Source organism: Phyllosticta capitalensis (assembly GCF_038381095.1).
Source record: "Phyllosticta capitalensis strain CBS 128856 chromosome Unknown BKA78scaffold_9, whole genome shotgun sequence".
NCBI lineage: Eukaryota > Fungi > Ascomycota > Dothideomycetes > Botryosphaeriales > Phyllostictaceae > Phyllosticta > Phyllosticta capitalensis.
The window spans coordinates 1508616-1534318 of record NW_027117447.1 but is presented as its reverse complement, the minus strand read 5'-3'; the positions used below and the strand labels follow the sequence as shown (position 1 = coordinate 1534318).

The 25703-nt window shown below is 54.2% G+C and overlaps 9 protein-coding genes across 9 annotated transcripts; 6 read left to right on the top strand and 3 right to left on the bottom strand.

The window, feature by feature from the left end:
* Positions 1-222: 222 nt before the first annotated feature.
* On the top strand, positions 223-1323 carry BKA78DRAFT_298462 (uncharacterized protein; the record flags this gene model as incomplete). The annotated part of the gene is made up of 1 exon (XM_066886910.1): positions 223-1323. One exon carries the CDS (start codon positions 223-225, stop codon positions 1321-1323), a length of 1101 nt encoding a protein of 366 aa, XP_066741412.1.
* Positions 1324-3096: 1773 nt separating this feature from the next.
* BKA78DRAFT_355635 (uncharacterized protein) lies at positions 3097-4345 on the top strand (the record flags this gene model as incomplete). The annotated part of the gene is made up of 2 exons (XM_066891938.1): positions 3097-3274; positions 3324-4345. The coding sequence occupies 2 exons, from the start codon at positions 3097-3099 to the stop codon at positions 4343-4345; spliced, it is 1200 nt and encodes a 399-aa protein (XP_066741411.1).
* Positions 4346-5020: 675 nt separating this feature from the next.
* Positions 5021-6134, top strand: BKA78DRAFT_333093 (ClpP/crotonase-like domain-containing protein; the record flags this gene model as incomplete). Its single annotated transcript, XM_066890045.1, has 4 exons — positions 5021-5346; positions 5406-5873; positions 5923-6038; positions 6115-6134. The coding sequence occupies 4 exons, from the start codon at positions 5021-5023 to the stop codon at positions 6132-6134; spliced, it is 930 nt and encodes a 309-aa protein (XP_066741410.1).
* A 146-nt stretch (positions 6135-6280) lies between these two features.
* On the bottom strand, positions 6281-7132 carry BKA78DRAFT_355633 (60S ribosomal eL20 domain-containing protein; the record flags this gene model as incomplete). The annotated part of the gene is made up of 4 exons (XM_066891937.1): positions 6281-6439; positions 6493-6669; positions 6725-6909; positions 7012-7132. The coding sequence occupies 4 exons, from the start codon at positions 7130-7132 to the stop codon at positions 6281-6283; spliced, it is 642 nt and encodes a 213-aa protein (XP_066741409.1).
* A 414-nt stretch (positions 7133-7546) lies between these two features.
* On the top strand, positions 7547-8958 carry BKA78DRAFT_255929 (uncharacterized protein; the record flags this gene model as incomplete). Its single annotated transcript, XM_066885039.1, has 2 exons — positions 7547-8130; positions 8184-8958. The coding sequence occupies 2 exons, from the start codon at positions 7547-7549 to the stop codon at positions 8956-8958; spliced, it is 1359 nt and encodes a 452-aa protein (XP_066741408.1).
* An 883-nt stretch (positions 8959-9841) lies between these two features.
* On the bottom strand, positions 9842-11755 carry BKA78DRAFT_255322 (uncharacterized protein; the record flags this gene model as incomplete). The annotated part of the gene is made up of 3 exons (XM_066884987.1): positions 9842-10584; positions 10673-11545; positions 11620-11755. The coding sequence occupies 3 exons, from the start codon at positions 11753-11755 to the stop codon at positions 9842-9844; spliced, it is 1752 nt and encodes a 583-aa protein (XP_066741407.1).
* Positions 11756-12040: 285 nt separating this feature from the next.
* BKA78DRAFT_190461 (uncharacterized protein) lies at positions 12041-18846 on the top strand. The gene is made up of 3 exons (XM_066883563.1): positions 12041-12521; positions 12588-17651; positions 17703-18846. The coding sequence occupies exons 1-3, from the start codon at positions 12351-12353 to the stop codon at positions 18711-18713; spliced, it is 6246 nt and encodes a 2081-aa protein (XP_066741406.1). The 5' UTR covers positions 12041-12350; the 3' UTR covers positions 18714-18846.
* A 779-nt stretch (positions 18847-19625) lies between these two features.
* On the bottom strand, positions 19626-23117 carry BKA78DRAFT_333107 (E1-E2 ATPase-domain-containing protein; the record flags this gene model as incomplete). The annotated part of the gene is made up of 2 exons (XM_066890047.1): positions 19626-19691; positions 19734-23117. 2 exons carry the CDS (start codon positions 23115-23117, stop codon positions 19626-19628), a joined length of 3450 nt encoding a protein of 1149 aa, XP_066741405.1.
* Positions 23118-24016: 899 nt separating this feature from the next.
* On the top strand, positions 24017-24941 carry BKA78DRAFT_333087 (uncharacterized protein; the record flags this gene model as incomplete). The annotated part of the gene is made up of 2 exons (XM_066890044.1): positions 24017-24254; positions 24340-24941. 2 exons carry the CDS (start codon positions 24017-24019, stop codon positions 24939-24941), a joined length of 840 nt encoding a protein of 279 aa, XP_066741404.1.
* Positions 24942-25703: the final 762 nt, after the last annotated feature.

The window sequence follows — 25703 nt, the reverse complement described above, 5'->3', positions numbered from 1 at the left end:
CCAAAGCGAAATCGTGGGACACCGACAGCCCGAAATTCAACACATCACATCGACCGGATCGATCAATCCCTTCCGCTTCATTTCCATCGGTCAGTCGAAGGTATTCACCCCTGAATTACTCAATACGGCTCGCTTCTGGCACTTCTTCGATGACTGACGGATGCGTTACTTTGAAGTATACACGGCAAACGCACCTGTCACACGCTTCCGAAGCTCCTCAAAATGTCCAAGCACGAGCAAACGGCTTTCAAGCTTCACGAAGATACTGGGCTCTATTACAGTGAGAATCCTCCAAGAATCTTTACCGGCAGAATCAAGATCAAGAGGAAAGGGATTCCCTATGACATGTGGATGCAAGCCTATGCCAGACGCAGAGATGTTGGAGAGTCCTTTGCAAGACTTTGGGGGTCGAGGACGACGAGCTCCGTGCATGTCAGCAAAGACACCCTCAAAATGTCGGAAGTCGCCTTTGTCGATTACTTTGATGGCGAGGACATCTACACCGCACCTGGACGCAATGCTTTCTACGCGCGGTCGATCAAGGCTTGGGAAGCCATCTTCGGCAGAGGCTACCTTGAGAATGCGAGAGGGGGCACTGAGCTCAGCATCACTTCGACAGCGATGGGCAAGCGCAAGCGCGAGGATTCTCCAGGTCATGGCGTTGCTTCGACAAGCGAGCGGTCTTCTTCGCCCGGCCGCAAAAACCTCAAGCCACTTTGTCTGGATGACACAGAGCAGAAGCCCAAGACTCCGCGCCAGCCGACTACGCTCAAAGCCTCCAGCTCCCGAAGCCTGGTGCCGCAGTGCGTCCAGCGCGATCTCGATGAAGCACTTCTGAAGGCTTGGGGAGAATCACATGGTCGATTGGAGGACAGAACATCAGAGATATGCGAAGCTCTCAGCCGCAATTGCGGCTGTGACTTTCAATTCGAAGAGTCCTTCGTCGAGACAATCAGTCAACACATGTGGTTCGGCAAGCAGCCCAACTTTACACGCACAATCCCGTGGATGAGGTGGAGGCGGAAGAATCCACCTGTCGAAGAGCCTGTCAAGAATTCCAAGTCTGGCGAAGGCGAAGAAGGCGAAGAAGAAAGCTGCAGACACTTGCCGACGCTCATGCGAAAGGCGAAGAAGAAGTGCTGGGAGTACTACAAGAGGTCCGGAATTCTGAACATGATGCCTTGTGAACTCGACCCGGCAGTTCAACGGGAGGTCTCGCGTCGACGCCGCGACTACTGGAAGCACGGAATCTTCTTACCTGACTTCTATCCCTTCACCGCACAAGAGAAGGAGGACATGGCCAAGACGCGTGGCCGAAATTGAAGTTCGGGACAGATTGAAAGGAATTGAGGAGCATGGAGTTGCTTGGAAGGGACGGGAGCTAAGACTGAGTCAGTTGGTGAAAAAGGAGCTTGGAGTTGCTTGAAAAGGACAGGGGCTAGGATCGAGTGAGTTGGTGAAAAAGGTGCTTGGAGTTGCTTGGAAAGTGCTTGGAGTTGCTTGGAAACGACGGAATCTTGGATTGAGTTGGAAACAAAAAGGGAGCTTGGATTTGCTTTGAACGGACGGAAGTTTGGATCGACTCGGTTGGTTGATGAAGGCCTTTGGAGTTGCTGCTGGTATTTATTGAAGAAAGTAGACTCATAGGAAAGGTCTTCCCATTTCTCACACAATAAATTGTCCAGTAAGTCTGATAGTGAAGCGCTTTTATCCTAATGAAGCGAGAATCAAGTCTTGAACATAAGTAGCCAACGAGAGCATCTCACGACTACTCCACGTATGGGCCAGAATCCACGAGAAAGAAACATGGCGAGATTGTGGCAAAGCGCAAACAATGAGTGATGCTGCCACTGCTCTCGCATCCAGAGATTGGGAGAGTTGGTCTGTCGATCACTTCGACAGTAAGCGAGTGCCTTCCAAAATGATCGCACCAGCTTTCATCGTGCGTGAGTTTCCGCCGACGAGGCACTAAGCACTTACCGAAGGAGAAAAGACTATGGGTATTGGTGAGAAACGCGCGTAAAGGGCGTGCAATTTGAAAAAGCATCGAATCAAGTGAGGCGCGCGCAAGGAAAGTGCCGCTCAACACCACAGACTTGCTAAAAGCGGTAATAACGCGCGTGTGGAGAGGCACGCGCTAGTGGCCAGCACCAGATTTTGTATCGAAGCGGCAAGATGTTCCGCAACCCAATTCAGAGAAAAACGATGACAAAGACATATCAGAGGCGACAAGAACTTTTGTCCACCCAAAGCGAGAGCGAAGGCGATAGCGACGAAAAGCATACCAAGATGATGCAAGCACTTACCTTTCATTTATCATCACCAACTGCCGCTGTACAGATGCAAACTGCTTGATTGCCCGCAGTATTTCTGGATTTGTCAGATCTCGCGCCGCCGGAAGTGTTTGGATGGGTAAAAAGGTCGTTATCAGGTCATCAACCCCGCTGATTTGCAGCAAAACTTTGTTCAAGCTTTGAGGCTGAACTTTTGCATGCACTGCCTCCAAGGTTCTGGTGCAGACAGGGGTTCGATAGAATGACTGCGCTAGCTGTGAGTTCCACTGTATGTACGGTAGTTAGGAGAGCAACGTGCGGTAGAATGAGCAGAGATAAACAGCACAGTACACGTATTGCATGATCAAAGCAATAATCAGGCAGCAAGAAATATGACCCCCTCCGCACTGTAAAAGGGCGAGCACTTGACGTTCTGATCCGAGAGACCCGAGAAACCGAATCGGACTCGCAAGCTTTGCGGCTCGTATTCGGATCGAACCGTGATATCCGCTGTTACCAAGCCAGCTTCCAACCATTTAAAGAAAGAGATCAAAGCCTTCGAACTCTAGACCAGCACAGCTAGCCAGTTTTCGTGCTAGGCAACAACTTAGAATCCCAACCTTCCTAAGCTATGGCGGACGAAAGGGCGCCGAATGAACTGTCGCGCCAGGCAACACCAAACATAAATAATATAGTAGTCGTTGAACCACGACCAGCACATACCTAACATTGACCCTCAGGACCCAATTGTTTCAGTCAAGAGCCCAGGAATACACCAACTCTACCAATGACCAGTCACAGCTCTTCAACGTATCAATCGGCCATGGATTATCAACAGGAGCAGGAAATTCCTCACCAACCACCACCTCGCTACTCTCCTCCTGGATACTTTTCCGAGCAGATACAGACTTCGCACAATGAGTTGGCGATAGCACCAATGTACGGAGAGATTTATCCAACGGGACCTCCTCGCCCTCTCCAGAAGCCCATCGTTGTGCCTCGTAAGTCGATGAGTAATGATTTGCGATTTGGTTGCTGACACCCGGAAAGAAACCACAAACATGTTTTACATCCGCTCTTTTTCCCCCTTTGCGCGAGCGTATTCGCCTGCTCTTGCCCAGCTTCCCGACCCAATCACGCAAGACGAATTTCTTGAATTTATCGACGGCCTAAACAAGGCGCACATGATGCACCCATTCTTCCAAGCTTCATTCGTCTCGGGAGGATTCGTAATGGCAGCTCCATTGTTGCCCGTTCAGATCGCGGGTGGAGCTGTACAGGGTATTTCTGCCCTGGCCTCTGGAGCCGTCACCGTCGTCAAGACGCGGAAGTACCTGAGAAAGGCCAACGAAACCATGTTCAACCCTCGCGGCCTGGTCGTCAAGATGATGGAAACCAAGAAAATGATGGCGGCCGTGGGGGCGACGGAAACAAAGCTCAAGCTCCCACCGCTCAACGACGTGGACGATTTGGACCCTACGAACGGGCAGCCCGGGCAAATGCCAGAGGATCCGCGCATGCGCAGACTACGTGCTCTGGAGGAGTATGTCAGTCCTTTGAGTTTCAACGTTCCAGCCGAGCAGCTGCCTGAGCAGTGGTTGGAACGCAAGGCGACTGGTCCTTCGCGGTGGTTGAACGCCAGAAAAACTAGGAAACTCGCAGAAGTCCGCGGCAAGGGACTCAAGCAACAACAAGACAGGGCTGGCCAGCTTGCGGGAGAGCTGGCACAGGTGAATGCCGAGGTGCAAGAGTTGGAGCGGCTCGCAAGGGCACAAGAACTGGTCGAAGGCCAGCTTCTCGAAAACGCGAAAGGGAGACCGAGGCATCCGACGGAGAGTTCGACGGAGAACAGGCAAATCGACCATGAGCTTGCTGCAAGCTTGGCCAGACGAAACGAGATTATTGAAGAGATCCGTCGCGCCGGAGAGGGCAAGATGAAGAAGGCCGACAAAAAGGAGGAGAAGATTGCCAACAGAATCCTATGGATTGTCATCACTCGCTTGGACGGTAACACTCTGGGTGATGATGAGATTCTGGTTGATACTCCAAGCGAGCAGTCGTCCATTGTCTAGATTCGACCAAGTTCCTTACACACGATGTCATGACAGGATGGAAGGAGGCGGCATTGGAGCTGGACGGCCGATGATTTTTGCTGGTTTTGTTTTGCACCTAGAAGGACCTGTTTTGATTAGCTTTCTCTCTCTTCTTTTCGTACCTGTAAACAGTTGGCCATTACTTATATATATGCATCTCTTTGTTCCCAAATCATTCCACGGCTGATCAAGATTCAAGGGCGAGAGCATGATACTGAAGACAAGCAGCACAAACAAAAAGAGGACTGAATTCCGTAAAGACTGAACTTTTCACTTGCCGCAGTCTAGAGGTTTGGATGCTTTCCTGAATTGGCCAACACTCGAACAACGGAGTTGCTTCATCGCCCTCACGATTCGTTCGCATGTATTATGTTTTTGCAATCCAAGTCTCGTCATAAAAGGCCAGGAGCATGTATAGCCGATCTCGAGGTGGCGGAGAACCCAAATGGAGCAAATGGCGGGGAACAGATGCCAAGCGAGAGCGGGTAAGCGATCCACCTCGGCTGTAACCACGAACCGTTGTGGATACAAGTAATCCAAACTTCCTTTATGAAAACACAAGGCATCTGAAAAGATCAACTGGCTCTGCTTTAGACTTCCGTCAGATCCATTACTTACCGAATTTTTCAAACGCCCGGCTTTTCCGCGGCCAACATGGACGCACCCAAAAACATTCCAGATTCGTACGCATCGCTTCCAACCAAGGAGATCAAGCTGTCCCACCATCCAGAGACATCGTCGACTGCGACTCCGGTCATCGTAGTGACATTGTATCGGCCTGGGAAGCACAATGCTTTCACGCCGACAATGATGGAAGAACTGGAGCATGTGTTCCAGCTGTTCGACTTGGACGATCGTGTCAGATGTGTAGTCGTCACCGGCCACGGCAACATTTTCTGCGCTGGAGCAGATCTTGTACGAGGCTTTGGTGGGGGCAAGAATGGGCCAAATGCAGAGAGGGTGAACGATCATAGGGATGGGTGCGACCAGTGTTCCTCAATTCATGCGCAATATGCTGACATCTTGATCCGTGTTAAAGGGGCGGCCGTGTCGTTCTTGCCATCCATCGCTGTCGAAAGCCCGTCATTGGGGCTATCCAAGGTTCAGCCGTTGGAATTGGGATTACGATGACGCTTCCAATGGCAATTCGCGTAGCGTATGCTCCGGCAAAGGTCGGATTCGTCTTCTCTAGGCGCGGTCTCGTCATGGAAGCTTGCTCTTCATATTTTCTCCCTCGGCTCATTGGCTTTGCTCGGGCAATGCATGTTACAACAACGGGAGCCACTTACAAAACTGATGACAAAATCTGGGGACCATTGTTTAGCGAAATGTGCGAAAGGCGCGAAGACGTGAAAAGACGAGCACTGGAAATTGCAGACGAGGTCGCGAAGAACACCAGCACCGTCAGCACAGCTTTGATGAGGGATCTGATGTGGCGGGACAAAGGGAGCGCTGAGGAGCAGCACTTGCTCGATTCGAAAATTCTTTACGAACTTTTCAGCAGCAAGTAAGGCGTCATCCCGGCGTTGGAGAGGCAAGCGGCTGACTCTTCTTAGTGACAACACGGAAGGCGTTCGTTCTTTCATGGAAAAGAGGCCTCCAAAGTTCACAGACACCCTGGAAACGAGCGCTCCCGCCGCGTATCCTTGGTGGACCCCAGTCGAGACAATCGGTGCGAAAACGGTGGAGGCGCGTTTCGGAAGGTCCAAGCTTTGACAGCTTTCTATTTTTCCTGAAGCAATGAACAGTAACACCTGAATTCCATTGAGATCTCTCTCATCTTTTACCTCTGTCGTTGGGCTTTCATTCATTTTTGGAGCTACCACCATGATATTGTAGCTACAGCCTTGTGCCCGTGATGTCCATAACCCCAAAGTGAGACTCCCACACGCTGCCCCGCGACCATGAAAACGCTTAGAAGAAAGTGGAGGGCCTGTTCGCCGCGAAGATCTTCTTGGTGTTGCTCTTGTTGACGCGGTGGGGAAGAGGGAACTTGAGGTCCTTGGCGAGGAGCTGCTTGATGTAGGGACGGCGGATGTTGTCGGCCTTCTCGACCTCGACGACCTTGAGGATCTGCGGTAACGCATTAGAAAAGCGTCAAATATGACCAGACTGCGGAAACCCACCTGGATGGACCGGAAGCGGGAACGGTGACGGGCGGCCATGTCCTGGTACAAGGCGTCGACGGCCTCGGTGCGGGACATCTCGCGGTACTCCTTGTACATGTTGTGGGTGCCGGACCTCGAGTCGTAGCGGATCCAGATACCGAAGTTCTTGACCTTCTCGGGACGGGCCTCGTGGATCTTGAGGGCGAGTTAGCTGGAGCCGCTTGGAGCACTCGTAGCCAGCTTGACCCACCTGGTTCAGCGAGACGATCTCACCGTTGGCCTTCTTGATCTTGCGGAGCTTGCCAAGGAAGTACCAGAAACGCGACTTCGCAACGACATCGTTGGGAGCAAAGATGCGCATGCGGTAAAGCTTGGGGGTCGGGTTGGCCTCCGTGGGGAGGTGACGGCCGATGACCTGGTACTCCTGAAGACGACCTGCCGCGACCCGTCAGTGCCAATTCTTCAAATTTTCGAGTCGCGCAGTGTTGAAGAGCGAACGGATATCGAGAGTTTCGTCGTTGAATCAGGGCGGGAGACGTGGATGGATATCGCAAATCATGTCGCGTTCGGCCCCTCCTGTCCACCTGAAAATCTCGTCTCCCATGCTCAAAGACAGCCACTCCCAATATCGCGCCCCAGAAGATGTGCTCGATGCCATGTTTGCGGGTATGCGGGCGTTGAAAGGTGGTGAAAATGTCGTCGGCGACCGGAAAGTTGGAATCCAGGGAAAGCACGTACCCATCTACGCAGAGTTAGCTTGGAAGGCTTGCGCAGATGGGATGTAAGAGGTCGTGACCTTGATTAGCGGTGTTTGGTCGGGGGTGGAGTTCTGCTGTCGGACCTCGTCGTCGTCTTGTCGCAGAGGAAAAGAGGACTTTTGGGCGGGCGATGCTTTCGCTCGGTGGGTGTGCGGTGCTCGCTTAGCTTCCGCGCTAGGGGCAAGTGCAGCCGGCGCGACAAGGGACCTGACTGACCCAACCTGGACCTCACCACCACCCAACGTCACCGCTCGGAAATCTCAACACCGCTGCAACACCTTTGCGATGCTTGCTGCATAGCCTTTGCCTGCACCATGGACGCTGTCATCGATTCTTTCAAGTACGCCCGTGCCGAGGGCGACGGCTACGCCCTTGCCGACACCATCACGCCTGTCCCTCCCAAGAAAGATGCTGGTCTGCTCTATGCCTTCTACCGCAGCACCAACGCGTTCAGCGTGCAGTCCGACGTTCGCAGCCGCATGGGACCCAGATCAGTTCTACACATGAACAAAGCAGAGGCTGAAGCCTGGGTTGAGGTCTTCGGATCGTACTGGAAGGCTGTCGGGGAGATTCTTGCGGCCGAAGAAACGACATTTCAAAAGAGAGATGCAGACTGGGCAAAGGTGTACGACGCATGGAAAGACGTGGTCAACACTCTGATAAAGGGCTACTCTGGAAACAACTTCCCCGCATGGACACTTCCATGTCTTTACATTGCTGCCAGATACCTTCGCATCTTTGCAATCAAGGCCGACGAAGCGGCAGCAAAAGCAAAGTCGAAGCCTTCGTTCAGCTCCGGATTGCAGGATGATATTGCCGGAACGTTTGGCAAGAATGACAAGTTGGAAGACGCCGCAAGACAAATCAATCGAATCTTTAGTCTTTGCATCAGTGATCGGTAGGCGGCTCTGGAGGCCCAAGCCATGATTTACTTACTAATCCGGAGTCCAGTGAACCGCTTGAGGACTCACGCAAGTGGGCTCTATATTACATTGCGAACATGCTTTTCAAGACATACTTCAAGCTCAATGCCGTTGCTTTGTCCAAAAACGTCCTTCGATCGCTCCATGCCACTAGGAACGACATGCCGCCGTTTGAGGCCTTCCCCAAAGCCCACCAAGTCACTTTCAAGTACTACAGCGGAGTTCTGAGTTTCTTGGAAGAAGACTATCAGCAGGCCGAAGAGCACTTGACGGAAGCCTGGAAGCTCTGTCACAAAGATTCCAAGAAGAACTGCGAGCTAATTCTGACCTACCTGATTCCCTGCCATCTCCTCAACACTCACACTCTCCCCTCTGCGGCATTGTTGGCACCATTTCCGCGGTTGCAACGGCTTTTCGTGCCTCTCGCCACGTGCATCAAGAAAGGCGATCTTGCTGGATTCGATTCTGCCCTGGCTGCAGGGGAGGAAGAATTCGTCAAGCGCCGTATCTACCTGACCTTGGAGAGGGGTCGAGATATCGTACTCCGGAATCTTTTCCGCAAAGTGTTCCTCGCCGGTGGCTTTGAGCCGCTCAAAGACGGGCAATCCGAACAGGACAAACTTCGGCGAACGAGGATCCCTGTCGCCGAGTTTGGTGCTGCACTCAACCTGAGTATGCATTGTCGCGAGGGTGAGTCGATTGACAATGACGAGGTGGAGTGCCTTTTGGCGAACATGATTTACAAGGTCTGTCCCCTACCAGCCACCTGCAAAGTGTTACTGATGGCCTTCAGAATCTCATGAAGGGATACATTTCTCGCGAGCACGGCAAAATCGTGCTGAGCAAGGCTGGGGCTTTTCCGGGCACCGGTGTCTGAACAAACGCTGTCCATCCAAGTTCCAACGTATGCATCACGTCTTCACGGTGCAAAGTCAAAGATCCTTCCGTGATGGGTGAAGCTCATTGAGTCTAGGGTATAGGTAACCTCAGCACCAGCTCTTGGATTCTGGAAAAGCATTACGCTTTGCTTAACGCAACAAAAGAACATCGAACGACAACGGCACTGAAGACTGCACAAACTCCTGATGCCAGTCGTCGTGGAGATCCGCTTGAATTCGGCGAGGGCCGTGTTCTGGTGGACAAACGGACTCCATATGCAGACTCTTCGGCAACTTGGAGCAGAGTCGATCATGTCCCGAGTATCAGATCTCGAAACGTGTGTTGAGCCAGCGAGCGGGCCGAGGACTAGATTTCTACCGAACAGTGGCACGGTAGATGATTGAAGGGCTGCTAAACACCCATCCACATCAGCCACCTTGGCATAGAGGTGTAGATCGAAACTTGCATAAAAGCTCCGAGTGTGACCTCGGTGGAGCATGAGGTCATTTTCTAGAGGCCAGCGTACAGATAGACCAATAAGGCATACAATGAGAAAAGGCCGTTCCAACTTCCAAATTTGGATTACAATGCTCCTGTTGAAGGGTCTGCTTAATTACTGTCTTGATTCACGACTCTAGTCCCCATCAGTTCGACCATGCCAAATTTCGGGCTCATTTTTCGATCGTTCTTGAAAGTCCTTGTCTGACGTACAACAAAAAGAAGCAATGAACAGAAAAATATGATTATGGAGAAGAGAATGTAGGTGCTTCGTAATGCCCCCAAAATGAGACGATGAACAGAAAAGTCTTACGCCGTGCGAGAGCCCTCGGAGTCGTCAGGGTCCAGGTCTTCATCTTGACCGTACTCCGAAACAACCCAATGGCAGAAACGCTCCCACTCAGCCATCCACTCCTTGAGACATTGCGCTCTAAAACCCTTCCCAAGTGCGCCGTCTTTGATGTCTTGGACCCATTCGGCGCTGGAGCAGTCCTCGAAATTTGCCCAGCGGACGCTGTTTTCTGCCAGTGCACCCAAGCCGGCCAAACCCAAATTTTCCCAGCCCTGCAACGCCTGCCAAAAGTCATGGGTCATGCCGCTGGTTCCCTGGCCGAGGATCGACGGGTCGTCATTGCACAGGGAAACGGGCACGCCTCTGGCCAGCAGCGCAGGCAGCGGATGTGAAAGGATGCTGCCCGTCAGTCTCAGGACTTCATTGCTGACCGGGCAGCTCTCGACCAGAATCTTTTTTTGCTTGATCATGTCAATCAACAGAGGGTGCTTGTAGAGCGAGAAGCCGTGGCCTATGCGTCGGGTCCCGAGTAGAACAGCGTCGAAGAGATTCTCGTCAGTGCTGTCGCCATCGCCGAGGCACTCGCCCGCGTGGAAGAAAAATGGAATGTCTACGCCCTCTTCCGCGCAGCGTTTCCTGAACCAAAAGAGTTCGGGAATCATGTCCTGGAGAGGACGCCCAAGGTCCTCCTGGCCAACGAGGTCATAGCCGCCTATCAGGTGCGGGTATTTTACTTTGGTCGTGATGCACTTGGTCATGCCTGAAAAGAGCCATCAGAACCCCGCGAATTGCGCCATCGGTGAGGCCCAAAGCACTGAAACACAACTTAAGAGAGACATTGTACTCACTTTCAACAAGTTTGCGCTTATCAAATATTCTAGGCGTGGTCCAGATGAAACGTGCTCCCCAGAAACCTTTGCCCTCTGGCGATGTCTTGAAGCTCTCCACTTCCTGCTCGAATGCCTCGAACATGCCTGAAAAGTCGTCCTCACAGTTCTCGCAACCCGCATTCCGCCAGGGGTAGACGAAAGCCGATCGTATGTCGACCCAACGGACGCCATCTGTGTGCAAGTTTGTAAACATTCTTCTAATAAAAGAGCGAAAAAACGGCTCGTAGAAGACGAGGCTGGCAAGGATGGGAAAGCAAGACGCGAATTTTCTCCAGACGTCGTTGACTCCATAGTGATGCTTGAGACATTCTTCCGAAGTTATCATCGTTCGGGATTTTACCCATTCGCGGAAGCCGTCGACGCCTCCGTGAGGGAAAGCATCAGCAGCAGCATGTAGAGGGATTCGGGATTCGGGAACATAGGATGTAGACCAGATGGACTGGTTGGCAGATGGAGCGGTTTTGGTAAAGGTGAAGAAGAACTTGGTCCTAGCAAGATCTGCCGGGGTAGTCAATGCTTTTTCGGCCCAGATGTGAATTCCGTCGAGGCGGAAGGCCTCATCGAGCATCCAGTCGAGCTCGACCATTGCCTCCAAATGGCAGTGCAACAGGGCACCCTTGGGCATGCGGCGGGTAATGCGCCACAGCTTGCTCTTTTCCATGCGGTCTTTGGCCAGCGAGAACATCATGCCGGGGAACACGTCGCCATCCTCGGACAGGGTGTTCTCAAAGTCCTTGGTCCACAGCGTCTGTTGCTCTTCGAAGCGGATCTGATCGACAATGGAGCAGGCCTCGAAGGCCGTCGGAGAGAGGCTCTCGCGGAAGAAGCGGTCTGACAAGCGCGGTCAGACCTCCTTCTTTGGTAGGACAAGTGGGTTTTTGCTATTTTTCATAAATTTCACCAACCGCTTCGCTGTTTCTTCTCCTCGGCAACCAGTTTGTCTCTGCCGTCGAGGTACTTTTGGATGAAGGCATCTCCCAGGCGCGGCACGCCGTGGGCGCGGTGCCAGGCGTCGTCGTCGTGGGCGGACGGCGGGTCCATGACGCGCAGCGCGAAGATGGACTGGAGGCGGCGGGTGGCCGGGGGTGGACTGGACGACTGGACGTGGAGGAGAGACGATGCACTCTCGGTGCACGAAGACCCCTTGGTAGGGGGAGACTGTGGATGTCTGTGGGCTGTGGGCACGAGGGTGCAGTAGAGTGTCCGGGGTGTCGCGGCTGGGTGCGTCATGAGAGTAGAATGGATCGTCCCCGTGCTTGCTTATCGCCGCCCGCCTCAGGACGATACCAGACGTCGTTGGTCTGAATGACAACAACTACACAGACTCCTCCGAAAAGACAGCTCACACGCCTGACCAAGCGTCACGCCTCTCTTTTGCCTTCCACTTCTCCTCCCTCCCTTCCTCTTCCTCTCTTTTCCCCCAACATCCCAACAACGCCCGCCGCTCTACTGCCTTCGCTCCCCCTCCACGCCATCTCCGCATGTCTTCCACCGCGTCCATCCCACCGCCCAGTTTCTGTCCGCCATAGCCTCCTCCTCCTCTCCTCCTCATCTTCGTACCTCTCTCACTCGGAATACGACGTCCGTCGCCGTTAGCTTTCGACGTCTCTTCCCCGCCGTCGCCTCCGGCTAACCCATGGCGTTCGCTTTTAACCTATTGTCCGCCTCCCTCAAGTCTCGCCTACTGCGCTTTGCCCTCTCACGGATAGACTTCCTGGATGACGATGCTTTGGACTTGGACAGGCTGGACTTTACCTGGGGCAAGAAGAATGTTCTCGCTCTGCGCGATGTTGGCTTAAATGCTGCGGTGAGCATGGACAAAAGCTTGGTTCCCATAGTCGCCGACATATACTGATCGAGGACTGTCTTCTAGAAACTTACGTCTCTTCTGGCGCTCCCGCCCTGCTTCGTCCTGACTCAAGCTCTCGTGCGCGACCTTCGCATTACGATCCCTGCCGACTTCTCAACCGGAATATGTGTGGAAGTGAATGGCGTCATTGTCAAAGCAAAGGTGATTCAGGATTCACAACACAATGACAAGGGTCGACCAAAACACCATGCGACCGCGAAACCTGCCAGTGGAGAGGCCATACCTACAACGGAGGATCTTGCCAAGTCCTTCCTGCAAGAGGAACCTCCGGAAGAAAAGCGGGAACTCGAAGCTGCTATCGGAGCTCATTCTCAGTACCTTCAAGAGTCGATCGGCGAATCTAGCGTTCTGAGCGAAGATGGTCCCGAGGACTCGGAGCTGGGAACCGGTGTAGGCCTGTCTCTCCCGAGCGTGGTCACAAACTTCCTCAATGGCGTCCGCGACAAATTGCAAGTGTTTATCAAGAGTGTCGAGTTTCAACTGGACATGGAAGTGCCTCCGGACGGCTGGGATGATGACGAGACGGTCGGTCCTGCAACTGTCGTCTTCCACGTTGGTAGTGTGGACCTGGAAGGCCTAACAGTGAGCTCATCGACTGTTGGTAGTGATACAGACGGAGAGCCGACCGCAGACGGAAAAGGGAACAAGCGAAAGCTGACTCTGGAGAATCTTTGCGCTGGAATCTTGGTGGATGAAAGAGTGATGTCGAAAAGCAGATTTACGACGGCGTCGCCTCAATCGCCCGTGTCAACTAGGAGTACGCGTCCAGAGTCATCCAACACCTATCCAAAAGAGGGCTCTTTCCATAGCTCCGCTTCGGCATACGGTCATCACAGTGCTACAGCTCCCGGTGAATCCAGATCTAACGAAAGCGTCCGCCCAACCGAGCAAAACAAGATGATGGAGTCGGCCCTCACAACAGACGATGATAAATTCGCGGATGCTGACGAAGAGAGAAGTCATCACAGTGGTTCTCAAATGGAGGAATCTACTCTCCTTGGCATCGTTCTACCGGAGTCGACAGACCTCGAGTCATCTCAGCAGGATTATGGGCTTTCAAATTCCAACATGTTCGATGATGTTGAAGAAGATGGCCACACGAGGAGCGAACAGGGCTCGTTTTCAGATCCACCTCTGCCAGACACACTTGGACAAAGTATGCAACTCGAAACGTCTTTCTCAAAAGGGTCTCCTTCACTCTCTCCGACGCGGACGAGCGCTTTGTTTTCCAATGCCTCCGAAAGCCACCCGCCTATGGAAGAGCCGTCAAGTTTTTCTGAGAATCAGCAGGAGCAGCCCTGTCCCACAATTACTAGGCCAGCGGCTGATGCTGATGATCTGGCGCAATCCCGTCTTTTCACACACGAGGACAGCCAAAGCTTGTACATGAGTGCCATGGGTGACGAGTTGGACCAATCGGATCAGCACTTCAGGATGCCTGGTGGGTGGGACACTGCAAGTGCAGCCGGCAGCGAAAATGATTTCGAACGGACACGGTCGACTGTCTCTGGTCGCATCAGGTCGGAAAATCTTGGCATCATCCGCGAAAATGAAGGAGGATTCGATACCCCAAGAGGCCAAAGCCCTGTGGATCCTGCGCGAACACGCCTTGCGGATGACGACTCTTCCCCTGCGTTGAAAGTCTTCTCTCCATTATTCGACGTCGACTCCGTCTGCGTTTGGTTCCCAACGCAAACCTCTTCCGACGAAGTTGTGGACTCAATAGAACTCTCTCAGCCTTTCCGCGCTTCGAAGGTCTCCTTTGATGAAGGCTCTGTCTTCGGATCTTTTTCGCACTATGCTGCCTCAACAGCTCGTCCGAGAGCGGGATCATCTCTCAGGGAAACTAGAAGACCGTCCATTCATCAAGAACAGCATCAAGCGCAACAACGAATGGAGAACCCCCATCAAGGGCCACAGTCGAATAATTCCGTGGATGTTGTGGTTGGCAACGTTCGGGCGCAGGTTGATGTCGACATGATTTATCTGGCAATGCGCGCCCTCAAATCGCTACAAGACTGGTCCACTGGGCTTGGTCATGAGCAGCCAAGCAAAGCAAAGCAACAACCCAAGCGCGATCACAAGGTTGCCGTGAACCTTTCAATTATCGACATTCAGTTTGCGCTCCTCAACCAACTGAGTTGCCACGACATCGCACCCTCTTTGTTTGTGGGGCCTTTACGACATGTTCCGTGGACTTCGACGGATGTGCTGCTCAAGGCGCAAATCAGCAATGCCACAACGTCAGTGGTAGCCCAAGGAGATGCTATGGAAGTCAAAGGGCAAATCAGCACTCTGAGACTGAGCTTCAATGACAGTGAAATACTCACCTTCAGCCATACATCTAGCCTTGAGGAGACGACGGTTGGACTCAATCCACCTCAAGATGCGGACCTCTCGTGGAGCTACACCAAAAGCGACACTCGCTCAGAGATTCACATCACGACTCTTCCTCTTCAAACAACACTGGATGTGCAGAAACTAGATGAGACCTTTGCCTCACACGGAGGCTTGAGTGGAGTCTTGAAAATCGGCAAGAATATCAAGTCGACCTGCAGTCTTCCTGCGTCGCCGCCCAAGATGAAGTCAAATGTGGAAACCGCCGAACCATCTCCGACGCCAATGAAGATGCCCAAGGTCAACCTCGTCCTTGGCGGCTTCATCTTCGTGTTGAAGGGCGAAGACTGTGCTGCTCTTTTGGAAACGAGCAGAGTCAAGGTCGCCGCTCGCGACCAGCTGCTTGGGCTTACCATCCGCCGAGCGAGACTGTCAGGACCGCATCCCACGCACAACATGTCCAACGAAAATGTGCCTCTTCAAGTAAACATTGAAGATCTAGCCGTCAGATATTTCTTCACTCCCGCGGTGCCTGATCTGGAGAATCTCCTTGCTTTGATAACGCCATCAAAATACAAGTACGAGGCTGACGATGACATTCTGATTGACACACTCATGGCGCAGAGAAGAAAAGGATCAATGGTCAAGATTCAAGTACGCAGGGCGCTTCAGCTCGAAATATCCGATTTGGCCGGCCTCGAAAGACTCCAACGACTTGGCAACGATGTTGCAAAACTCTCAAGCGTCGCAAAGCTTTTGCCGGACGACGAGCGCCCAGGGCTTCTCTCTATGATTGAAGCTGCCGAGTGTGAAGTCAGCATCAATGTCAATGATAAAGTCGGCCGTATATGTTTCGCTGGCAAACGTCTTCAAATTGCGCACGTGGGGTTGCCCTCCCTCCTAGCATTGGCCGTAGGGTCGCTGGAATCCCAACGCGGTGACGACCAGACGTTGATTGATCAGGTCTCTACACCGCACAACCATGATGCCGACATCCCTTCTCTGATGGTAAGGATCCTGGGAGACGAGATGGAGCCAACGGTCAAGGTCAAGCTTTTCAACATCTTGATTGATTACCACGTGGATGTCCTCATGGCACTACTCGGCCTACCAGAAGCTAACCTAACCGGAGAGCTCACTCGGGGCCAATACGACTCTGTGGCAACTATCAAAAGAGTCGAATCTCCCGTCATGACTGCAAAGCAATCTCCCATCTCGAGTGAGAGATCTGGTCCTACAGTTCAACCCATGAATCTGGACCTGCAGATTTCCGATTGCGCTATTGGGTTGAACCCTCGAGACAGCCCTGCCAAGGCTCTACTGGTCCTGACCGATGCTCGATTTTCCGGAAAGTTATTGAAGGACGTGGCCACGACCGTCAAGGCCGATATTAGAAAAGCCTCGCTTCTCATCATAGACGATGTCGGCCGCCTGGCTCAGGAGGAACCGAGCAATGTTGTTCCGCGATCTGCAGAATTGGGAAGCCAGCAAGTCGTTGAGCTTTGTCGTCTGGGATTTGTCTCTGTTGGCACAACTTCGAAAGCAAAGGCGACAGTCAAGGTTAGAGAACCTGAAGCTGGAACCAATCAGACCGTCGATGTCGAATTCAACAACGACTTGTTTGTCATGGAGACCTGTGCGGATTCTACTCAAACGCTCATTGCAATCTTTGGCGGACTGGCACCACCACAGCAAGCCTCTCAAGCGATCCAGTATCGGACCAAAGTGGAGCCAGTCTTGAACATGATGGCTTCCCTGGCCGGCGAAAGCTTGCAAGCGGAGCAACAGGAAGAAACTCTGGACATGGACCAATCGGTCATTGTGGATGACGATGAGCAGAATCTCCATTTCATGGGAAGTTTCTATGATCCTGAACAGCTGCCTAGTCTCGACGAGATGACGGAAGAATCTGTGGACGAGTTCAAGCTGAAGCCCAACCCAGCTGGGTCTCTTGCTGGATCCGGAGATCCTGCCGAAGATCTCGAGCTGAACTTTCAAGAAGACTTTTTCGGTGCACCAGCAGCCAAACAAACAGTTGCTCAAGCCTGGAATTCGAGAAAGAACGAATATGTCGAGTCCAGCGAAGTCGTCGAAGTGAAGAGTCCTCTGACTGTCCACGTACATGACGTGCATTTCATTTGGAATCTCTACGACGGCTACGACTGGCCCAGCACAAGAGAAAGATTGGGACAGAAGCTCGAGGAAGTGCAACAGCGGGCCCAGGATCGCCGCGACAGGAAACATGAAGACGATGGGGTAGGATTTGAAGAGGATCTGCTCTTTGGCTCCATCTACATTACCCTGCCTGTCCATCAGACGGCCCAAGAGAATGCTCGCCAAATCAACCGTGCCATGAAAGGAGGCGACGACACCGCGAGTGAGACCAGCTATGCCACGACAACCGCGACAGGGACAAGCTCACGTCCCGGATCCAAAAAGGTGCGTCTCAAGCTGGAGAGAGGACGCCACCACAAGATTACGTTCGAGTTGAAGGGCATCGCCGCGGATTTTGTTGCTTTCGCCCCTGGGTCTAGTGAAACGCAGACATCGATCGATGTGCGCGTCCGCGACCTCGACGTTATTGACCACGTGCCAACATCGACATGGAGAAAGTTTGTGACCTACGATCGGGATGCGGGAGAGCGCCCATTGGATTCACCATTCATAAGACTTGAAGTCCTCAACGTACGGCCAGTGCCAGACCTGGCTGCGTCGGAGCTTGTTATTCGAGTAAGAACACTACTTCACCTCAGAGAAGGACGAGAAGCTGACCTATGCTAGGTTTCGGTGTTGCCCATACGACTGCACGTTGATCAAGATGCACTTGACTTCATCACTCGCTTCTTTGAATTCAAGGACGACCGAGTTTCTCCCACGCAGCCGTCACAAGCCGAGCAACCATTCATCCAACGGCTGGAAGTCCGGACGGTCAGGTTGAAACTCGATTACAAGCCGAAGAAGGTGGATTATGCTGGTTTGCGCTCAGGCCACACGACGGAGTTTATGAACTTTGTGATTTTGGAGGACGCAAACATCATCCTGCGCCGCTGCATCGTCTACGGCATCTCTGGGTTCGACAAGGTCCACAAGACACTCAACGACATATGGATGCCTGACGTGAAGCGGAATCAAATCCCCAGCATTCTCGCCGGACTCAACACGATACGTCCCATAGCGAATGTTGGATCCGGCTTCCGCAACCTCGTCACCGTTCCCGTGAGCGAGTACCGCAAGGACGGTCGCATCGTGCGCGCTGTGCAAAAGGGCGCCATCGCCGCCGCCAGAACGACAGGCATGGAGCTCCTCCGGCTGGGAGCCAAGGTCAGCATCGGCACACAAGCCGTGATCCAGGGAGCCGAAGGCTTCCTCTCTCCGGCCTCCAAGTCGGCCGCCGGCACTCCCACGCACGGCGAAAACGAATGGGAAGACGTGTCTCCGGCGGCCGGGTCGCCGACGGCCGGCGGCGGCGCCAACATGTCGGAGCCCAAGGCCATGTCCAACTACGCTGACCAGCCCATAGGGGTGCGAGCCGGGCTGGTGTCGGCGCGGCGGCACCTGCAGACCGACTTTGCCTCGGCCCGCGACGCCATCATCGCCATCCCCGGCGAAATCATGGACTCGGGCAGCGCGTCGGGCGCCGCAAAGGCCGTCGCGCGCCACGCTCCCGTCGTCATCCTCCGCCCGCTGGTGGGAGCGGCCAAGGCCAGCGGCGCGGCGCTGTTTGGTGCCGCGAATGCCATGGACAGGGAGAGCGCGAGGCGCATCGAGGAGAAGTACAAGCGGTACTACTGATTGCATCTCGGCAGGACGAGAGCGAAAGATGTCGAAGCGGCTAGGTGATGAAGAGGATGAGGATGATATACCATGGTGCCATATATTTTTTTTTTTCCAATTATTTCAAAGTCTGCAAACTGTGTCCTGTCAATTGTCATCAATCGGCGTTTTTCTTCTGTGTTTGGTATTTTGTCCTGTGGAGTTTGGGTTACATGTCTTGTGTGTTCTGGACCAAGTCTTTCCTTTTTGACAAGTTTCTTTCTCTACTCTCGCATAGCGACGGATGGGACGGGACGGGATGGGATGGGATGGGACTTGTTTCAATCAACGCAGCATCGGTGGTGGTGGTGGTGGTGGTAGGGCATCTCGAATCGAACATCGTGACGTGACGTATTACAATGGCAAATTTGTTTTCAGTGGGACAGGAATGGGCAAAGGCAGGGACAAGGGGCCAAGGGGGCATATACATGAGGAGGAGGTGCTAGCTAGCTAGGAAAGGCTCATCATCATTGGAACATTCATTCGCCGCACGTCGTTTTGTCGGCTTTTTAAGCATTTGTGTGTGTTGAAAAGAGAGAGAGAGACAAAAACACACACCATGACGCTTGTGGAAGAAGATCGATCTATTGTAGGTTGGAATTATTCATTCAGAGCAAAAAACACCACACAACTCGAGGAGGCGAGGTATAGAACATTGTTTTTGCTGCGCGACTTTGTTTTTCCAGTAGGTAGGTAGGATGGTGATGGCAAGCCAGAGAGGCTGTGCGTGTGGGCGGATATATGTGTATATGCATGCTCATGGGATGAAGGAAAAGAACGCCATTATGCTCGCTCCAAGCAGGAAGAAAAACAGTTTTTCTGTCTCGACAAGATACAAAGGAGGAAGAGGAGGAACTTGTACAATGAAAAACGTAGGGAGCGACCGAGCATTCAGACCTCGCCCATGTCCCTCAGAGGTACGGGCGTATAGCCGACCTCCTCACGTGCCCTGCCCCTCTCATTCCACAGCGCCTTGACGCCGCCAAACAGACCCTTGACGCCGAAATCCAACGAGGGGAGGAGGCCCTTTCTAGATTTGATGGGGAGGCCTTCGAGGGCGGCGGCCTCGGGATCCAGCACCTCGAGGCACATCCACTTGGGGCGGCCCCACCACTTGAGGGCGAGGCTGCTGGCAACGACGCTGACGCTGCTGCAGGCCATGGCGGCGCCGGCGGCCATGGGGTGCAGGGTGAGGCCCCAGGGCAGGAAGAAGCCCATGGCGAAGGGCAGCCCGACGACGTTGTAGCCGCACGCCCAGAGCAGGTTGAGCTTGATGCGCCGGAAGATGGTCTGGCTGAGGTGGAGCGACGCGGGAATGGACAGGAGGTCGCCCGGCGTCATGATGACGACCGACGCCGCTTCCATGGCGATGTCGGTCCCGCTGCTCAGGCTGATGCCGACCGAAGCCGTGGCGAGGGCGGGCGAGTCGTTGATGCCGTCGCCGACCATGGCGACCACCTCGCCTTTGCCGCCGAGCTGGATTGGCCGCTGGAGTTGCTCGACAATTTCTTGCTTGGTCGAGGGCGTGGCCGAGGCGTATACGTTGGATGAGGGGACGCCAATGGCGCGAGCTACGGCCAATGCTGGGGCGAGCTGGTCGCCAGTAACAATCGAGCAGGAGACTCCAAGGCGGGCCAAGGCGCGGATGGTTGCGCGTGCGGTAGGTTTGAGGGTATCAGAGAGGGAGATGGTGCCAGTGTACTCCGTGTCGACGGCTGTGTGGATGACAGTGATGCCAGTGTTGTTCGGCTCGCTAACATCCGAATCCAGAGAGGTCGATGAACCAAGCTCTTCAGACGAGATGGGTACAGTGACCCCTCGCGAGCGCAAGAAATCGGCGTTGCCGATGAGAACCTTGTAGCGTTTTGCCTCTGGGGAAATGGCGGCCTCAACGGAGACAGAGATGCCCTTGCCGACTATAGCTTCGAAATCTCCAATGCTGCCATCAAAGGCGGCTTCACTGCCCAATCCGAGATTGTCCTTGGCATCGAAAACGACAGCTCGCGCAATAGGGTGCTCGCTTCCCATTTCAGCCAGACCAATAAGAGTCCACCAGAGGCGTTCCTTGGATTTTGAGTCTTTCCATCCAGATTTGAGGTCAGTTGCAGAAACGCTCATCTTGCCGACGGTCAAGGTTCCAGTCTTGTCGAGGATGACGTGAGTAATCTTGGTGGCACTCTCGAGAGCAGCTCCGCCCTTGACAAGAATGCCTTGCTCGGCACCCACGCCCGTTCCGACCATGACTGCCGTTGGAGTGCTGAGTCCCAAAGCGCAGGGACAAGCAAAGACGATGACCGAAATACACAACTTGACGCATACCATCAGCTTGCCACCGCTCTCGTAGTCCAAAAAGATCTTTGGCGGATGAGGAAGGACATGGCTTAGAACCATCCAGCTCACAAAGGTAGCCAAGCCGAGGGTGATGATGATGGGAACAAAATATCCAGCCACGAGGTCCGCAAGGCGTTGGATGGGGGCTCGGGAAGTTTGTGCTTCTTGCACCAAGCGCACAATTTGGGAAAGTTGAGTGTCGCGCCCTGCTCGGGTGACGGCAAAATCAACGCGGCCCGCTCCGTTGACCGTACCGGCCATCAAGTTGGACCCCTGCTTCTTGAGAATTGGCATTGCCTCTCCGGTGACCATGCTCTCGTCGACGTAGCTTTCGCCTCGCGTGACGATTCCATCAGCGGGGATCTTGTCGCCAGGCTTTAGAATGACCATGTCCCCAACTTCTATCAGTTCCGTGGGGATAATCTTCTCTTCCGCAGCGTTACCAGCAAAATCATCTGCAATCTTTTCGTTCTCGACATTCCATCCCTCTGCTGCTTTTGCGGCGGCAATGGGGTCGGCGTAAATGGTTGCCATCGAGGGAGCAAGCGACATGAGTCGCGACAAGGCCTTGGAGGTTTGTCCCTTGGCACGATTTTCCAGGTACCGGCCCAACGTGATGAAGGTGATGAGCATGGTGCTCGTGTCAAAGACGGTGCTCGGCCGGGAATGCGGGGGCGTAAATATGGAGACAAACATGGCGGCAACGCTAAAGAAGAATGCAGCAGAAGTTCCAAGGACCACGAGCACGTCCATGGTGGGAGAACCATGCTTGATTGACTTCCAGGCAGACTTGTAGAACCGACGACCGATACCAAATTGGACAGGGACTGTAAGCGCAAAGCAAACGACGTCTCCGAGCCACAGGCCCATGCCGAGCCGTATGCGGCCAAAGTCGAGAAACGGAAGAAACATTGGAAATATCATGCTGGTGAGAAATACAGGAATGGCAAATGACAGAGACACTTTGAAAGCTCTCCGCCATTCCTGTATCTCTTTTGTTTTTGCCAGAGATTCCAATTGCGCATTATTGTCATCCGAGTCCGAGACGAGCGCATTGTAGCCGGCTGACTCGATGGCTTCGACTATGGCGCGCAAGCCAGTCAATGCAGAATGGTGGGTAATGGATGCTTTTGATGTCGAAAAGTTTACGGAGGCTTTGGAAACACCGGGGAGAGCCTCGAGAGCATTTGTGAGCTCGGTAGCTGCTTCGGGGTCGGGAAGGCCATAGATTTTGAGGGTTGCGACAGTGCTGGATATCGAGCGCTGAGCGGCGTCTACCGAGGATACTATTTTGGCATCGAAGCCTCTGTCTTCAATGATCTCTACAATCTTTTCAGGAGTCAATTTTCTCGGATCGTGGGTAATGATGGCGCGTTCGGCCAGCAGACTGATGTTGAACTGGACCACGCCCGCCACGTCCTTGAATCCTCCCTCGACTGCAGAAGTGCAGGCACCGCACGTCATTCCTTCTATGGCGACGGTGGTGGTGAGCATCTGAGGGCCCAGGGTGGCAGGCTGAGACTGCACCAGCGATTCCTTTGTCTCCAGGACCTTTGCGTCGAAACCCGTGTCTTCGATCATTTCCGCGATTTTTGCGGGGCTGAGCAGATCCGGATCATGTTCTACCACGGCCCGTTCCGACAGCAAAGATATATTAATGTTCCTGACCCCAGCGGCGTCTTTGAGTGCGCCTTCGACAGCCGACGTACATGCGCCGCAAGTCATTCCACCAACGGACAAGGTGGTTGTGACAAAGGCGCCGGCTTCTGCGTCGTACAAGAGGTCGGGACTGGTTTCCTGGGGCATGTCGGTGGACAAGACTTCAGCATCGAACCCGCGATCTTCAATCATGTCTTTGATCTTTTCGGCAGGCAACCTGGCGGGATCGTGGTGGACGACGGCGCGCTCCATGACCAGGCTCACGGACACGCTGCCGACGCCGTCGACGGCATTGAAGGCGCTTTCGACGGCCGAGGTACATGCGCCGCAGGTCATGCCCTCGACCTTGAGGGTGGTGGTGGCCATGTGGACAGTCGCAGGAGGAGTTGCCATGGTGGGCAACGAAGAGCTGGAGTCGAGCGAAGTCGCAGCGAGCAAAGGCTGGTCCATTTCAGGGTATGACGCGCAATCGACGGGACCCCTGTATGGGGACGGCGCGAAAACGGTGGAGCACTGCGACCTGAGGCTCCGATGGAAATGCGAGTGGTCAGGCGGGCAGGGTTAGGTCAAGAGCGCTTGGGCATGGCGGAGAAGCGAGGTCGTTGGAAAAGAGGTTGGAAAAAAGAGGACACGAAGAAGAGAAGAGAACTAAGCAGACCAGCTGGAATCGTCGGGCGGATGGTGAGGTGACGACGGGGCCGTCAGCTCAATGACCTGAGGCTGAGGGCGGAGGCGTCGGGGCACGGCGGACTAGTTGCAGAAGTCGGGTGGGTGGCGGCGCGTGTCGGGGCGGGAAATGATAATACAAAGAAGCGAAGAAAGGACCATCGGCTACCTGTTGCTGCTTCTGAGACGACCAGAGCGCAGATCTCGTTACAGCAACAGACGACATGTTGGACGAGCGCAACGTGTAGTATGTAGTTAATGTTCACAGTGTCGCGGAATTCAGACGACCCCTGGAGAGGGGACCGTTAGCTAAGCCGGCAGCCAGCAGCCAGGCTCCTGGTCACACTTGTCTTTGGATTTCAGCCCTCCAAGGCCGTGGCCGTGGCAGCCATTGTGCCACGGCATTTACGTCAGCTTTTGGCGTTCGACAGCAGCTTCCAGCCCATTAATAGACACCTTCTCAGGCATCAAGGCAGCAACTTCTCACCGCCCAGACCCCTGTCCCTCCGACTCCCGTCCTCCACAGCGCACAGACTCACCAAATGACGACCATCTTTCTTACATTCACTCCAACAACACCTCTCTGCATCTAGACCAGCCATCAGATCCTCTTCCTCTCGACCGTCATGGAGCAGACACGCGCTCTCAACGCCCTCGAGCCCTTTCTGGCCCTCAGCAAGTCGGCCAATTCTCCCCGCGCCGCCGCCGACCTCATAGTCCAAGCTACCTCTGCCCCAAGCACCTTCGTCTTCGCCGAGCTCCTCCACGCCCCAACCATCCAAGCACTGCGAGACTCTCCCGAACACGCCGCCTACCTCCAATTGCTCCAGCTCTTCGCTTGGGGCACGTGGCAAGACTATGCCGGTGAGAGCTTGTCCCCACTCCAAACGAACTGCCGCTGCTTGCTGCCCAAACCTACACCTACTAACCACGGAAATATTATTTCCAGCCTCAAAATCGCAGCTCCCCGCCTTGTCCGACGCCCAAACCACCAAGCTCAAGCTGCTGTCGCTGCTGCCCCTCTCGGCCGACCCCGCCAACCTCTCGTACGCCACGCTGCAAGCGCGCCTCGACCTGCCCACGCCGCGCGCCCTCGAAGACCTCCTCATCACGGCCATCTACGCCCACCTCATCACCGCGACCCTCGACCCCGCGTCGTCGCGCGTCTCGATCACCTCGGTCGCCCCGCTGCGCGACCTGAGCCCCGCCGGCGCCGTCGCCCTCGTCGCCGAGCTCGCCGCCTGGAGCCGCCGCTGCGACGACACGCTCGCGGGCCTCGAGGCCGACGTCGCCGCCGTCCGCAAGCGCGCCGTGGACCGCGAGCTGCGAAGGCGCAAGACCGACGCCATGCGCGCCATTGTCGAGAAGACGCACGACGACAAGTCGACGACGGCTGCCAAGAGGGGCGCCGCGGCAGCAGCAGCAGCAAACGGCGACGACGATGCCATGGAGTTGGACGAGGAAGTCGCGGCCGATGGAGACGATGCCAAGGTTCTACGGGGAGGCGGAAAGAATGCGAAGAAGGCCGCAGGCGGCAAGGCGGCGAGATGAAGGGATGTCGCTGAAAATCGAAAAAAAGAGTCGAGCACGAACGGGCGGCAGGGATGGATACCCAACCAAAACATTGCCTGGACAACGGCTGATGAGTTGGCCGTTGACCAAAACATCACACACTTTTTTTGCACGGGTCTGGCTGGGATAGCATCATCAAGAATATCCTGTGCGCAAGGTTGAGGAGTTCAAATGGGAACTGGAACCGTTTGCTGGTACCTAGTGAATCTGCATGGATTTGGACGGGCTAGACTACCACCGCGCGAGCAGCTTTTAATGAGAAACGGAATCACGACGGCTCGGGGTAGACTACAAGAAGGGCTCCCCACCCCAGACTAAATGAATTATTGAAATGCTACCTGGGTATCATCATCATTATTGCCGTGCCTTTTTTTTTTTTTTTTTTCTTCCTTCTTTTCCAAACCCAACGCCTGCAACCCTTTCAGTGAAAAGCAAACCGGGCCAATTAGAGCAACGCCGTCTCGAAAAAGCCAGCCAGCCAGAGCCATCCATCCACCTCGCAGCTCACAACTCGACCTCGGGCTCCTCGGGCCCCTTGCGCGTGCTCACGAGCCCTCCAAAATCAGACCACGTAAACCCATCGACCTGCTTGGCCGCCCGCTCCGCCCACTCTGGAATGCCGAGGTCGGCTGGGTCGATTCTGCTGCTGCTGCGGCGGCTGCTTTTGTAGGTGTCCAGAATCAAGGGAGCGCTGTCGATGACGGAATCCGACATGGAAATGCTGTTCTCGCTGGATGCTCC

Excerpts from the sequence above, each read along its gene's own strand:
- BKA78DRAFT_190461 (XM_066883563.1), top strand. The coding sequence starts at position 12,351 with ATGGCGTTCGCTTTTAACCTATTGTCCGCCTCCCTCAAGTCTCGCCTA. Across the intron at positions 12,522-12,587 it reads ATGTTGGCTTAAATGCTGCG|AAACTTACGTCTCTTCTGGC; the intron begins GTGAGCATGGAC and ends ACTGTCTTCTAG. Across the intron at positions 17,652-17,702 it reads CGTCGGAGCTTGTTATTCGA|GTTTCGGTGTTGCCCATACG; the intron begins GTAAGAACACTA and ends GACCTATGCTAG.